The 16,865-nt window shown below is 38.5% G+C and overlaps 1 protein-coding gene across 1 annotated transcript in view; it reads left to right on the top strand.

Annotated features, from left to right (window-relative positions):
* Nucleotides 1-202: 202 nt before the first annotated feature.
* LOC121379252 (heparan sulfate glucosamine 3-O-sulfotransferase 6-like) overlaps nt 203-16,865 on the top strand; it is a 37,590-nt gene continuing 20,927 nt past the window's right edge. The window contains exon 1 of the mRNA XM_041507774.1: nt 203-1,264. Coding sequence (XP_041363708.1) covers nt 600-1,264 — 665 coding nt within the window. The 5' untranslated portion in view covers nt 203-599. The remainder of the gene's footprint in view (nt 1,265-16,865) is intronic.

Raw genomic sequence — 16,865 nt, 5'->3', positions numbered from 1 at the left:
CTGTAACGTGTAAACGAAAGACAAACCCACGGCCGGCATCGCGACGAGTAATCGACGGTATTGACAGCCCGACTTGTTTTATAGCATATTTTGGTTAGCCGCTTCGAGGAAAAGCGACTGTCGAACCGTGTCGTTTATGCACAGATCTCACCGGGAATCTGTTTTTAATATTCTGCCGTCTCGTATTTCCCCATTCACTCCCGACGAAAGGATCCACCTCCGGGAAAAGGCGTAGACCAATCAATAATCTTTAAGACATCATGTGATCTTGCTCGGCGTAAACACGACTTCGGGAATGGAGAGAGAGAGAGAGATGCTCGTAAAGCGTGTTACAACTGAAATCACACGAGGTCCACACTTCCAGTGGGGGCTCTAGTCCCGATGACAGGAGGTTTTGTTTTTATCATAATCGCTCTTTTTGAGAAAAGAAAAGAATGACTGGTGTCCAGCCGGTTGATCCGCCTTGACGACATCTGAATGACACTGAAAGGTAAGAAGAAGAGGGGAAAACAGTTGAGTAAGATGAGAGACTTACCTGGAGGAAAGGATGGCGGTTTTTACGAACCGGGACGTTACTCAGCACCCGCGTTGGATGTGATATGATATTATTGTTTTCGTTCAGATGCAAAAGGTGTGTGCTGGCATTAATGATGACTATTTGTGGATTATGTGTGTTTAGTCTCTACGGCATGGCCGTCACGTGGAGCGCCGTCGTGCCGCTTGGGGGTCAGCAAACCGGCTACGACGTCAGACAGAAGGAACTCTTCGACAACGTCGTCGTAGCCGGAGACCGCGTTCGCGGCACCGTAGCCGCTGATCCCGGCGAGAGCGTTGTTCAAAGACACAACAGGGTTCTCCAGAACTCTAACAGAGATTTCTATGTGAAAACGGACCCGTCTTCCAAAGAAGAGAGGGGAGAAAATAGTTTAAGAACCTTTGAAAATTACCAAGAAGCCACGGAGGATCTCAAACAAAAGTTACGGGGAGATAATTCGATATTCGTCGACGACGAAGATCAAAGGAACATCAACGGCAGAGATAACTTTGAAGCGAGGACAAAACCTTATTACGGAACGGCGTCCAAGTTATCGCAGGAGTATCACAATGCCACGAAAAAGCTACCGGAGGCTATAATTATTGGAGTAAAGAAAGCGGGTACGAGGGCCCTGCTGGAGTTTCTGCGCATCCACCCGGATGTACGTGCCCCAGGGCCAGAACCTCATTTCTTTGATCGGAATTACGATAAGGGCTTGGAGTGGTACAGGTGAGTTTTCTCACCTGGAGACAGGTGAAATTAATACGTAGGCTATACGTGTTATAGTGACGCCATTAAAATTTTGACACCCACTGACATCTTTTACTGTATAGTTTATCAATAATCAATGGCGCTTACAGAGAGAGAGAGAGAGAGAGAGAGAGAGAGAGAGAGAGAGAGAGAGAGAGAGAGAGAGAGAGAGAGAGAGAGAGAGAGAGATGGAGGGAGGGAGGAGAGGGGGGGGAGAGAGAGAGGGGGGGAGTTTAAGTTTGAGTTTTAAACACTGCGGCGTATTTTTCACTATTAGAGCCATTATTAATAATTGAAACAAGACAATACATAAGATTTTATTGTTTAAATTATATATCCTTTTTCGTCCATCCGAAGTGATTCTGGTCATCATGATGTTTCTAATACATGTGTACCATAAATGCAGTTTTCATATTCTTGAAAAGCGCCCGTACCTCTGAGAAATAACGTTTTCTCTTGTTTTTTGTTTGTGTTTTGTGGGGTGTTTTTTTGTTGTCTACAGACTCTAATCAATTTTTTTCACATACTCCTCTTTCACTGTTTGAACTTTATCCAAATGTGTTACAGTTTTGTACATTAACCGACTTCAGTGTTGGGTCTGCGACTTTAACAATTATTAGAACAACCAAGATTCAAGTTTATTGGAACAACCAGAGACACCTCGAACTAGAGATACTGTCATTAGAAACAAAACAAAATGTATTTAATATGTAATGATAGTCATTAAAGGGACATACCCTAGTTCTTAAACACTACGGCGTATTTTTCACAATTAAAGCCGTTTTTAATCATTTAAATTAGGAGTACTTACATTTCATTATTTAGAAAACTCATTTTCGTACATCTGAAGTGGTTCTGGTCATCCAGGTTTTTGTAATAACCCAAAATGCATTTTTTCATAATTCTAAAAACGCACGTTCGTCTAAGAAGTAATGGTTATTGACACAGGCTCTAGGTTTATTTTTAGACGATATTTGCAGGTTTAAACATCACAAACTTCAGCTTTTCTCTGTTATAACCATATCCAAATGTTTTGCAGGTTTGTGGATTAACTAAACTTACTGTCCATGTACACAGGTTAAAACTAGGGTTTGCGCCTTTAAAATATCTCAGTTAGTCAGCAACATCGTAACAATGGCGACAAACTCGGGGAAAGTCTCTTTAACGTCGGGAATGTCAATAATCAATCAAGCAATCAGTCAAACAGTCATTTTGACACCTGCGTACAGTCATCGGGGCTTCAAGCACCTCTGGCTTTTTGGGTACATCCTTTATACCTTTAGGGGGAAAATGTAAATTTATGCATCTTGATAAGCCAGGTTCTGATATCCCAATAATTGCTCAGGTGCGTCAGATAAGAGTGGGGGATGGTACAAATGACAATAACCAGATCTATATTATAGGTCTTGCTTGGATCATAAAAGGTTTTGACGATAACGGGCGTTTGAGAACAGGGTACATTAGGTCCATACCTATTAGTCATATAATTATATATTTTTAACTGGCTAGAAAACATTATAATTTAGTTCCATTAACCCTGTCATTCCGGTGCAATATGAGTAACATAATGCTGTATATTGATAATAATTCAGTTGCAAATGGACATGGTGACGTAGTTCCGCTTTGAAGTTATTGGCGGCCAACTCGGTTATATAATTTCACTTGTAAATTATTAATCAATTAATAAACATTCTGCTTGTGGTGGGATCACTTTATTTGACATCAAGGTTTCTATCGTAGTGACTAATTTTAAAATTACATTGTAAAATAATTACTAAAACCAAACTGAATACTTTTTAATAAAAACAAGAAAATTCTAGGATGCAACAATGACGAACCCCACCCCCCCCCCCCCCCCCCCACACACACACACACCTTAAACAATATCACCAATAATAAGGAGAACAAAACACCAGTAAGTAACAACTAAAAATGTCAATAGCACATCGAAGATATTTCTAAAAAATCTTTTTATGATAGTAATATCCTATATTATAATTGTATCATTTCTATAAAATGAGATATAGTTGTAATATATGTATAATTCTATGTTGATATCAATCTTTGTTTATTCGTACCACTTTCTTTTATATAGTGTACACAATTTTAGATTCAACTATACACCCAAAGCTAAATAAGGTCCCTCGTCTTTATCCTAAAAGCAACAACAATAACAACGACAGTAACAACAACAAACTCTCCCACACCACCCCAAAACCCATCCCAGAAACCTAACAACATCACCAACAAAACAAAAACACCCCCTCCCCCCAAAAAACACCTCAAAGACTCAAATAAAAACACAACCAAAAATAAAGCAACAACAAAACTCCCCCTCCAAAAAAAACAACAAATAAATAAAAATAAATAAATAAAATAAAATAAAATAAAATAAAACATAAAAAACCTAGACTCTCACTCCACCCTTAATTTCCCAATCCAAACGAGTTTGCGCGGCTATACGATATGTTCTGATTTTTTATATATAAAAATCCATAACGTTTTCGTTCTTTTTGCTGATGCTAAACAACATCACGTTATAGCAAAAATTAATTAATTTCCTGCAAAACTTAAACCTAGAGATACACTCGGCAAAACAGATAGATCTTCTGAAACCAAAGTTAGCAACACGAGATAAAGACTCTGTAACACCAAACGACGTAATACAATGCTCAAAATCGACAAATTATTCCTGAGAAAGTGGCGAAATTATCGTTTTCCTGTTTGTTAATTGATGAAATATGACGACGGGCAGGGCGCTTTGGTGGACGCGGAAACTGGGCATGTTTTAAAGAAATGGCTTTACGAGGCTTAACAAGTTTGATATTAAGTTCCCAGCTTTGTAACAACACAGTATCGGCACTTCCCGTCCTTTCGCTAATTCTTTCCGGTTTATGCAATTAACATCGGTGCAACCGAAAACCTGATGCAAGCAGCTGATAGAGCTAAGTTCATTATATAAAATGTTACATGGTCTTGAGTATTTTAGGCATGGCTATTAAAGCACGTCTGTTAGACATTGAATATGGTGTTCTATACAGACGATAAGCGTAAGGGGCAGCAAAGGGGTGGTGTATGGCTGAGACAAACGTCAAAGGACGGCAAAGCATTTTTCTTCGAACTAGTACAGACAGAAATAAAACTGCCAACCCCTTAAATATCTTTCCTCCAGTCTTGCCCTTTGCAGTTTATTTTCATGTTAAGTTCTTTCGTTTCTTTTATTATTTTATTCATTCTTTCTTTCGTTCGTTCGTTCATTCAGTCGTTCGTTAATTCATTTTTCATTAACTTTCTTTCCTTTCTATCTATCTATCCCTTTTTTTCATTCATTCTTTCTTCTTTTTTTTATTCTCAGAAAATTGTACACAGTAAATATATAGGTTTAAACTACCACCCCAAGATTAACGAATTCCATTAAAGCTATTCCGTAATAAACATAAACTAATCACACCTGATCATATATGAAGGTTACTCGTGGGGGTTAAAAGTTTGTTTTGTTTAATGACATCACTAGAGCACATTTGTTAAACAAATTTACACAGTCTTAGAGAAAACCAGCTACATTTTTCCCTTAGCAGCAATGGATTTTTTTATATGCACTTTCCCATAGGTAGGGCAGCACACACCACAGCCTTTGATATACCACACACACCTATCAGATAATGGGTCCATAGAGGTGATTCGATCCTACGAGACAAGCTCCCCGGGCGCTCGCTCTACTGACTGAGTTAGATCCCAGTATAGAGACGTGACATCTCAGTTAAAATTAACACCTGGATTCGATCCTACAAGGCAAGCTCCCCGGGCGCTCGCTCTACTGACTGAGTTAGATCCCAGTATAGAGACACGACACCTCAGTTAAAATGAGCACCTGGATTAGTACTGTAGCCTACTCAATACTAGTACTACCAATCGTAATCCATGTATGACACTATGAACTACTCTCGTCCAAGGAAACTAAACACCACCACCCCGTATTTCTGTACAGGTCACAATTTCCTTGAATAGTTGGACTAAGCAAAGACATGATTATAAAACAAGGGCATTCAGAAATCACAAATTGGTGCTGGAAGAGAAAATTAATGTAACACTCTGCCCGTTAGGAATTTGGGCTTTATCGCTAGAACCTCTTTTATAAATTGAACCACTTCATGATATTGGTTTGGGCCCGTTTGTTTTATTGATATAGGCCCATTGTATGGTCCTCTGTTTTATTCCTTGGATCTAAGCATCATAATATTAATAGTATTAACTTGGGCCCTCCGTGACGTTTGAATTAAGTCCCAGTATCATAAGGTCCCAGAATCATAAGGTCCCAGTATCATACTGATTGAACCTTGCTATCATAAATTAATTAGGTAAAACAAACAAAAATTATTTTAACGGTAGGTGTTAAGGCATGGCATTTTTAATATCTATTTTTGTCTAAACTCCTTTACCCACAAATTCCTCCATACCAAAACCAACACAACCCCGCCGCCCAATTGTTCCGCCCCGCATTTTGATTTATTTGCGAACAATGTCTTGAGGTGCATAAAGATTAATTACTATTACATTCCATCCACTTCATTTAAATTAACATAATTACTGTACCTCGATAAATCTAAACAGTTTTTAAATCTGTAAATATTTACTGGTGGCAGCGAATCCTATAATAAATACAGCAATATTTTTAAATTTTACTGGCATAGATGCACTAACGTAGCCAATATTTTATATTGGAGGGGAGGGTTGGGGATGGGAGTGGGAGAACCCACTTTTGGGGGTGGGGGCAACCCACACTATGTATGTATGATTTTATAAAATTGAATTTAGTAAAAAAAAAAATATACATGTATATTGATTGGGGGAGGGGGGGCATTGTCCCCGTTGTCCTCCTCGCTACGCCACTACATAAATGAAACTTAGACACTTGATACCATTCTGCACAAACTGTCAACATCATAAAACATGTTCTGTGGGTGACTATTCCATTATTTGTATGTGTATGGATTGTATGTCTAATAGAGTACTAACAGCTGATTTGACGGGAACATTTATCAGAGGGAGTGACTAAACAACGAACGTTATTTATTCTACATGAACTGGTTGGTCGGGAGACCATGAAAGCAATTGACGCCGTTCTTGCAATAAAACGAACATTATACAAATAAAAACGTCCAAATAGTATTTGAAAACAGCGAAAGGACATTATCGACAGAATTTGTAAAATTTGTTTTGATGGAGATAAAATGTAAAAGTGTCCGAAACATATGGGTGCTAGTAACTTGTTTTCAGCATATTATATTAAACTGATATTTTCGCTCATACACACGTCTATGTATATACGAACTGATACCATACTAAAAAGAAATGGTTTGCTATTAACCCCAGTAATTCTGTTGGTAGGAATATTAATGTTTTATTATTAATATTTGAGTCTGTACTGAAAGGAACAAAAAGAGGAAATACCTAAGTTGAAGTAATTGCCTGTATTAGTCGGTTGAGCTGCATTAAACATTGTTTCTAACACCAGCCTAAAACAATGACAATAAAGTTAAAGTATGTTTTGTTTAACGATGCCACTAGATATAGGATGTCAAACATTAGATTATTCTAACACATAGTCTTAGAGGAAACCTGCTACATTTCCACATTAGCAGCCACGGTTCTTTACTTACACTTTCCCAAAGACTGGACAACACATACCATGGCCTTTGACGCACCAGTATTGGGGCACTGGATGAGTTGATGGTAATAATAATAATAATAATAATAATAATAATAATAATAATAGTAGTAGTAATAATACTAAATATAATAATATGAATTAATAATAGTAACAATAAATATAACAAGAACAAGAACAACAATATTAATAATAATAATAATAGTAATAATACTAAATATAATAATATGAATTAATAATAATAATTATAACAATAATAATAATAATAATAATAATAACAATAATAATAATAATAATAAATATAATAATAACAACAACAATAATAATAATAATAATAATAAATGGGTCCACCTAGTGGCTTTGATCCTACGACCCCATGCACCTGAGGCAAGAGCGTGATTCCGCTGCCTGAAATTAAAGTTGTCATCTCGGCTCACAATCTTACATAACAACAATGCTATAAAACACAAACAACTGCTGTTTTAATAAACTCTTTTCTAATGAAGCTACTCTGACAAAACGGTAATTGAACAATTCATCAGTAATATATAGTATACGTTCTCCACAAAAAGATGATGTATAACAACATATGCGTGAGAACATAAGCTGCACGAATGCATTAATTATAATATACACGTTTTTCCCAGCTGTGCCTGGCACACGTTTCACACCATATGTTAGATACGAGTACGCGTAACCATTTTATAGAAAGTTAACTACCGCTTTCATACTATACAAATAGCTGTTATTACGTCTTTAAAGACGATTTTGTAAGGTATATTCAAAATAAATTTCACGGGCGGGGTGTAGGAGTTGGGGAGGGTATCAAAGCGCGTGTGAAGAAAAATGTGCAGAGGGATGGGGGTCTTAATTTTGGGGTAAGACGTTGTTTGGGGGGGGGGGGTTGGGGGGGCGAGGGGTAGAGTCATGCTCTCTCGGAAAATACATTTAAAAAGAACAATTTCTTGGAACAGGCTTGTTTCAACCTTGTGTGGACTCTCTACCCCCCCCCCCCCCCCACCCCCACCCCCAACTCGCGCACGCCGCTGGTATCTATTTTAGTATTTATGCCTGATAGGTTTTCTGACATTGATGAAGCAATTAAAGCCAAATTATTTAATTGTATTATACTAGCAGGCACTGCCAACAAAACCACACCTACCCCCTCTCCCCTTTGATCACTACTGGAACGGTCCTTACGTTGTGATCACATTACATGGGCGTACATTGGGGGGGGGGGGGGGGTCGATGGGTTCGACCGAACCCCCCACCCCCCCTGAAATCGCTTTTTTTATAATTTAATATATCTGACATTGATATCTGACATTATTATATTTACTCAACATAGAAATATATGCCCAATATCTCTGCAATCTATTTTGGAACCCCCCTTTTTCAAAATCCTATGTATTGGAACCCCTCTTTTCAAAATCCTATGTACGCCCATGCAATAGCGGTGTAACAGGCTTGTTTTTTGTCACTTTTCCCATGGTCCCCCCGTTCCGTCGGTTATGCTAAGCAATAACGTTTGCTAAATCGCTTGGTTATTATATTTATGGCATACGAAATGTGCGTGCGCGCGGCCCGACACGAAACATATGGAAAGCCGTTTAGGCCATAATGGCGTGATGAACGGAAACTAATACCTCGGCAGTTTTGGTTCAGATGCAGCCAGTCAGCCCAAACTGAGCTTGATGGGATGATGGTAGATTCACGTACTCAAAATTAACTCAACTTCTGTTAATTGGACGATTCAGTTTTCGCCCCACCTCGGGATGTCCCGCTGGTTGAGTTTAAGACCGCATAGAAGGGGGAAGAAACCGATCCTGTGTGTTCAGCGATAGAGAGCGACGCTAACGTTCGCGAACTATTTGACTGGTTTCCGGGCTGGTCAATCGGTTTAACGTGAAGCGGATGAACCAGTTGAGCTGTCGTTGTTCTGCTCGATGTAACTGAACGCAGCTCGTCCATCTCGGGCATAACCTCTGTACAGAAATAGATAGAGATAAAGATAGATATATAGATAGAGATAGATAGACACAGAAATAGATAGATAGATATAACGAGAAAGATCTGTCTGTCTGTATGTCTGTATGTATGTATAAAAGAGTAGCCTATGTGACGATATGAGGTATCTTCTCTTGTTCTCAAGAGTGAACAGTACGACAACTTGTAGATACATCACAGCTTTTTTAACATCTCTTGAATGAAACTGCATAACCTACGAAAGAAAGTTAATTCCGTATTACTGGAATAATTATTTTTTACCAGCTGGTATTCTATGATCATAAAATAAAGAATTCGGTTTATCCTGTCTCTCCGTGTATGCCTTTCTGAAATGGTTCTCTGTAACATTAAACTGTTTATCTGTGTCACGGTGCGGACGCAGCCGAATTCGTCCAATCAAATCAACCGAGAATACGAAACTAAACCCATGGATTTGTCTGGTGGCAAAGTTGCTCTGGATTCGGCGCCAATAGTCACGAGTTTTGGGTCTCACACGTGCAGCATTTCTTATGGTGTGGCTTATCGAAGCTTTCACAACATATTGTCCACATGCAGCCACATGAAGAACTAATTAGCAATACTAGCGCATCAATGACCAATATGATATCGGGTGTGAACATAATATTTCTCCGCCATCAACAGATGACGACTTTACAGACTGGGCTGGACGTAGCCCAGTGGTAAAGCGAGGTCGATCTGGGATCGATCTCCGTCGGTGGGCTCAATGGGCTATTTTTCGCTCCAACCAGTACATCACGACTGATACTTATATCAAAGGCCGTGGTATGTGCTATCCTGTCTATGGGATGATGCATATAAAAGATTCCATGCTACTAATTGAAAAAATCTCGCTTGTTACCGACTCCGGTCGGGCTGTTAGTGCTCTCTTGCACCTGCCAGTGCAGCCGGTCCCTTCTCCCACCCACTCTCCCACCCACCCCAACCCTTTCCTGTCCTGGACGGAGGAGCCGGCCGAGGCTGGCACCTGTGTCCATGACAGGCGTGCGCCTAAAACAGCTTGCTCTGAATGTGCACGTTAATCCCTATACCATACCATAGCATACCATACCATACCATACCATACCATACCATACCATAATGGAAAAATGTAGCGGCGATTCCTTTCTAAGACTACTGGTATATGTCAAAATCACCAAAATTATGTTTGACATCCAATCGCCGATGAATCATAAATGAATGTGTTTTAGTCGTGTCGTTAAACAAAACAAACTTTAGGACGCTAAATACCTAGATTCTTTCTTCAAAATGTACGAGACTTCTGTTTCAATCTAAACTGTCTACAGAATATTTCTGCAGTAACTGTGTGCTGCCCATCATACCCTCTGGCCAAAACACCCATTTACTCCTCTCAAAGTGATTTATGAAGAAGCACATGCAGACATAGCGTTGTAGAACAAAATATGCCCAACTTCGATTCTTTACGAGTTCTTTCAACAAATCTGCGTTTCGGGTTCTAATTGCAATTTTGACGTTAAACTGTTTAACAAACCCATTTGGTCATGGAAATGGTAAATGCGTGGACCTAGATGAAAGACTTACCCATAATAAGACTGTGTTTTTATTATCATAACTGTTGAATTACGGTAACTGTCATAGATTCAGTTTATCATAACAGACATATTTATTTTTATATTCTTTATTCCTTCGACGCCGTATAGAATCAACATTAAAACCATTTTTACTCTATCGTGATCGAATCACTAAATGTTAGCATGGCTGGGTTTTTTCTGTCTTAAATTACAATATTCCTTTTCAGGTTTTATCTTCAATAATATGTGTAAAATAACACGAGTCAAATTTAAAAAGAAAAAAGGATTCTTCCCCCACCAAAATAGCCTATATAAATATTATTTCAAAATTGCATCGTAACTGAATATGTTATTAGTGTACTTAAATCACCATTCTAATTCAAATCTTAGTTTTGTCAGCAGCAGATGTTATTTTTAAACCACGTTTAAGGCAGGACGTAGCCCAGTGGTAAAGCACTCGCTTGATGCGTGGTCGGTCTGGGATCGATCCCCATTGGGCTACTTTTCGCTCCAGCCAGTGCATCACAACTGGTATATTAAAGGCCGCGGTGTGTGCTATCCTGTCTGCGGGATGGTGCATTTAAAATATCCCTTGCTACTACTGAAAAAATGTAACGAGTTTCTTCTCTATGACTGTGTCAAAATGACCACATGTTTGACATCCAACAGCCGATGATTAAGACATCAATGTGCTCTAGTAGTGTCGTTGAACAAAACAAACTTTATAAAAACTGCCTTATATTAGCGGTACAGCAAACTCTTGATTTGAGAGAGTTAGTACGATTAAGATATCAATCCCCACCCCAAGTATTCCATTTAGCTTCAATTGAGTCGGTAGATCGCTGGGCCAGAACTGCTTGGGTAGTGAGATCGAGCCACTTCGGCGGTCCCGATTGGTACATCAAAGTTCGTGTTATTTGAAGTCCTGTCTGTGGGATATTAATAATATCATAGTGAGTTTCCTCTGAAGACTATTTCTCGTTCCAGCCAGTGCACCACGACTGATACACCAAAGGTCGTGGTATGTGTTACCCTGTCTGTGGAAAAAATCCCTTCCTACAAATAGAAAAATATAGCGGGTTTCCTTTCTAAGACTATATTTCAAAATTACCAAATGCTTAACATCCAGTAGCTGATTATTAATTGATCAATGTGCTCTAGTGGTGTCATTAAACAAAACAAACTTTAACTCTATTTCCGTAATGTACTCAAATTATTGATCCTACTTTAATCTCAGTTCCATTAAAACCTGATTGTTTTGGGGTGTTTTTTTTGTCATCTTGCTTTATATTACCGTTGCACTAACCTCTTGTAATGTGAGAAGTCGTATGGTTTACCTCAATCGCCCGCCCTCATCCCACCATACCCGTTAATTTCTCTCTCTCTGCTGCGCTCTATTACTACTATACCAATATATGCAATGTTCTTTCATCTGACAAAAGTGAATACTAATACTGATTGTTGCAATGTAAATATTGTTAAAGAAGAAACCAACATGGCAACAGCGAGTTTCTTCTGTCTCTATATGTCAGTCGGTTTGGGATCGATCCTCGTCGGTGGGCCCATTGGGCTATTTCTCGTTCAGGCCAGTGCACCACGACTGGTATATCAAAGGCCGTGGTATGTGCTATCCTGTCTGTGGGATGGTGCATATAAAAGATTCCTTGCTACTAATGGAAAAATGTAGCGGGTTTCCTCTATGACTGTGTCAAAATTACCAAATATTTGACATCCAATAGCCGATGATTAATAAATCAATGTGCTCTAGTGGTGTAGTTAAACAAAACAATATGTTTTCAAAACAAACTATTATGACATGTAATGGAAATGTTGTTAAATTCACATTCGTTTGCTGGACAATATGAAATATGGATTTGAAATATCTGACTTAGTATATTGATGACCGTGTGCTTAGCATTTAGTTTTATAGATTTAGGCAGGGTGGATGGTGCTTTGGAAGGATATTCAATTCTGTCCTATCTTCATACTAGTTTTGTTTATTATTATTATTTAATACAGCGGTTAGAACTAGACATCCGTTTGACACTATCGCACAAAACGATAAGAGAACACATGGTGATTTGAGTAACACGTAATGTATATATCACTGGCATTGACAAATACCATACACACATTACAGAGCAGTCGGTATGAAGACAGAGATATCGTATATTTACAGATTTCCGTGCACGTACATGAATTTAGAAAATAAGTTAGGGAATAAGAGAAGAGAGAGAGAGAGAGAGAGAGAGAGAGAGAGAGAGAGAGAGAGAGAGAGAGAGAGAGAGAGAGAGAGAGAGAGACAGAGACAGAGACAGAGACAGAGAAAGACAGACAGACAGACAGAGAGGGGGAGGAGGGGGGGGGGTGTGTGACAAAGGTAGGCGGGTTGGCTGACTGGCACATTTTCTTTGCAATTCCTGATATGGATCCAGTACCAGTACCTGCTAGTCTTAATGAGATATGACCACTGCACCACTAATGGCAATGGCACTACCTCGCTGGGATAACAAAACATGTCTACCTGTTTTATTGACAAAAACTAACGCACAAACGTTAACAAGTCGCAAATGGGAATTACAATTCTCATACATACACTCAGCGCTTGTTCTATAGTACCGTACCACGTTATAATGTCGGACACACAATTTAAACCAATTCATTCTCGAATCCCTTTGAATACCTAATCAGGGACAGATCATCCAATTATCCGCCATGTTTCATATATAGATAAGTTGATTCTTAACAAAAACCTCGACTGACATGTACAGCCACAGACCGCTCGTCCCCGTTGTGTACAAAGCAATCCATTATAATCTCCAACCAATTGCCGATGCCTTGCCGGTCCGGAGAGCTGTCCAGTCCCGGTCGTCAGTTGTCAGTCTGATATAAAATTAGGATCGACATGAGACACGAAACGATTCTCGTGACAGACAGATTTGCCTTTGATAATTGGGTTTAATGCCAAGTATGTACCGTACAATATGTTCAGATAATGCGGACATAAAGCAGTCATTTTGTCTTCTTCTTTTTTCTTTTTTTTTTTCTTTTTTTTTTCCTTCTGTCTTCTTTCTTCTCTCTGAAGTATCGTAATGGTTGCCGAGAGGATAGTTTTGTTCGTGCAGGCAATGATTTTGTTTGAAAGGGTAAAATAATGTTTTAATTTAAAGATCAAGAAGAGTATCGACAAATGGACCGCGGTGGTCCTAATGAAAGGAGGAAATCACAAAAAGAAGGAAGAAGCCCGACGTTAATTTATCACGTGTTTCCTAATTCGGTGACGTTAATGCTCAATCCAGCTGGAGCACTTGAACTGAAAAGTATGGACAGTCAATATTTCAGGACATCATTTAATATAATAATTATTTAAGAAATGAATGGTAGTCAATATTTCAAGACATCGCTTAAAATAATCATTTACATATTTCAAAAGTTGGTCTTTGATAAACATTTTCTTATTAACAAAAGGAAGGAGGAAACCGAGATAACAAAATTCCCAGAAATCATTTTTTAAAACACGCTGACTTTAAAGTGAAGTTTGTTTTATTTAACGACGCCGCTAGAGCACATTGATTTTTAATCTTATCATCGGCTATTGGACGTCAAACATATGGTCATTCTGACACTGTTTTTAGAGGAAACCCGCTGTCGCCACATAGGCTACTCTTTTTTACGACAGGCAGCAAGGGATCTTTTATTTGCGCTTCCCACAGGCAGGATAGCACAAACCATGGCCTTTGTTGAACCAGTTATGGATCACTGGTCGGTGCAAGTGGTTTACACCTACCCATTGAGCCTTGCGGAGCACTCACTCAGGGTTTGGAGTCGGTATCTCGATTAAAAATCCCATGCCTCGACTGGGATCCGAACCCAGTACCTACCAGCCTGTAGACCGATGGCCTGCCACGACGCCACCGAGGCCGGTCTGACTTTAAAGGGACATACCCTAGTTTTTAAACACTAACGCATATTTTTGACTATAAGAGCCGTTTTTGACAACTGAAATAATACTTTTCTTAGATTTTATTATTTAGATTATCCATTTCCGCACATTCGAAGGTTTTTGGTCATCCTGGTGTTTTTAATATCACAAATACAGTTTTCATATTTTTAAAAACGCACGTGCGTCTGAGAAATAATTGTGATGGAGTCGAGTTTTAGACTATTTTTAGATGGTATTTCATCATTTCAAAGTCACAGACTCATGTTTCACTCAGTTGTAACTTTATTCAAATATGTTACATGTTTGTAGATTATCTGAACTTAGTGTTAATTTTCACGGGTTGAAACTAGAGCCTGTTCTTTAAAACTATCTCAATTATTCTATATCTCCAAGTATTTAATAAGATTGTATTTAATTTGTATTAAGAACATTGTCATTGATAATTTATCGACCACGCCTTTTTCCTCCCACAATATTGTAAATCACGCGCAATTACATGTCATAAATATGTTAACTGCGACCTATAGCCTTGAGCATTAGAACGTAAACTGACGCCAGCACAATCTATGATACGATTGTTAATCGCTACACTACATTTTATCATTTGATATAGCTATCGCATAAACTTGGTATATCCATTCGTTTCAACACATGATTGTTGTTTTTTTAAAAACATTTGCAGACTAGTATGAACTATATGTGAAATGGGGGTGGGGTTCAGAATATATTTTTTAGGTTTATTTAATATACAGAAATACAGAGAGAGAGAGAGAGAGAGAGAGAGAGAGAGAGAGAGAGAGAGAGAGAGAGAGAGAGAGAGAGAGAGAGAGAGAGAGAGAGAGAGAGAGAAAGAGATATAGAGAATATATCTATATATATATATATATATATATATATATATATATGAGAGAGAGAGAGAGGGGGGGGGGGAGGGAGGGAGGGAGGATATTAAAATCCTTGTGTGGTTTACAACCAAAGAAATTATTTTGTACAAAAATGCCCAGTAAAACACATATGACGTATCCCAGTCGCTTTCAGATATTTCCGAATATCGTCACTTAAGTGAAGGGGTACAGACCGCTCCCACCTCATCATACTTGCCTGTGGTTACTCTACGATCTATATTTTGTAAACCCTGTCTTTTATTCTCAAATAGGTATACAATGTATTTTTTTGATAATATGAATCGACTTCTTTGCACAAAGAACTCTTCTTTTTATGGCATTACTTCTTTAAGCAAAGCGTCATAAAACAGTCGTTATAAATACATTAGAAAGAGAAAAAAAAAAGAGAAAAAAAAGAAAAGAAAAGAATAAACAAAAACACAGTTCGTTTTATGTTATATTAGCCGTTTTCATTCTTTTAAGTCACATACTAGTAATAACATTATCGCGGAATTCATAAATGTTGGTTAAAAAATATAAACTACAGGAAAAAAAACACCGAAAAGAAAAGTGATTTAAAATAAAGCTACTTGGAGAAATGTGTTTATTCATTTATACGGGACGTGTTTTCTTATACTCTCTGTGTATTTATCCAGTTACTCAATACTCTGTTTAAGAAATGTTGTTCTTGTGTTTTTTTACACGAGGCTCTTGTTTCTAAACATGTGAAAATGATATAGTTTTCATTCTACGCACGCCCAATCTGCGGTTTGAAAAGTCGCAACAACTGGTGTAGCTCGCAATTCTCGGGTCGCGTCTAACGGGTTTCAGTTCACTGCAGGGCCTTGTACAAGACTTTTGGCGATAAGTCCAAGTGCACACCTTGGAACAACTAATTCAATTACGTTTTTGATTTTCTTTCCTTACATTTTTGCCCCTTTTGTTTAGTTTCGTATTTTTTTTTCATTCGTTCGTTCATTCGTCCGTCCATCCTTCCGTCCGTCCGCCCGCCCATCCATCCGTCCATCCAGGCATCCATGCATGCATCCACCCATCCACCCATCCACCCATCACTCATCCATCCATCCATCCATCCATCCATCCATCCATTCATTCATTCATTCATCCATCCATCCATCCATTCATTCATTCATTCATTCATCCACTCACTTTTAAACTATTTTCGTTTGTTGTTTCTTATTTTTTTAATTAGTTTTGTGTTCTTCCTTCCTTTCTTAATTTTTCTTTCTTTACTATTTTTCACGGTCGGTCTGGGATCGATCCCCATCAGTGGGCCCATTGGGCTATTTCTCGTTCTAGCCAGTGCACCACGACTGGTATATCAAAGGCCGTGGTATGTGCTATCCCATCTGTGGGATGGTGCATAATATAAAAGATTCCTTGCTATTAATGGAGAAATGTAGCAGGTTTCCTCTCTAACACTGTATGTCAAAGTTACCAAATATTTGACATCTAAAAGCCGATGGTTAATATACTCTAGTGGTATCGTTAAACAAAACAAAGCTTT

Source organism: Gigantopelta aegis, chromosome 8, assembly GCF_016097555.1.
Source record: "Gigantopelta aegis isolate Gae_Host chromosome 8, Gae_host_genome, whole genome shotgun sequence".
Lineage (NCBI taxonomy): Eukaryota > Metazoa > Mollusca > Gastropoda > Neomphalida > Peltospiridae > Gigantopelta > Gigantopelta aegis.
Note: the sequence above shows the minus strand (reverse complement) of the source record. Positions and strands in the feature narration are given on the sequence as shown.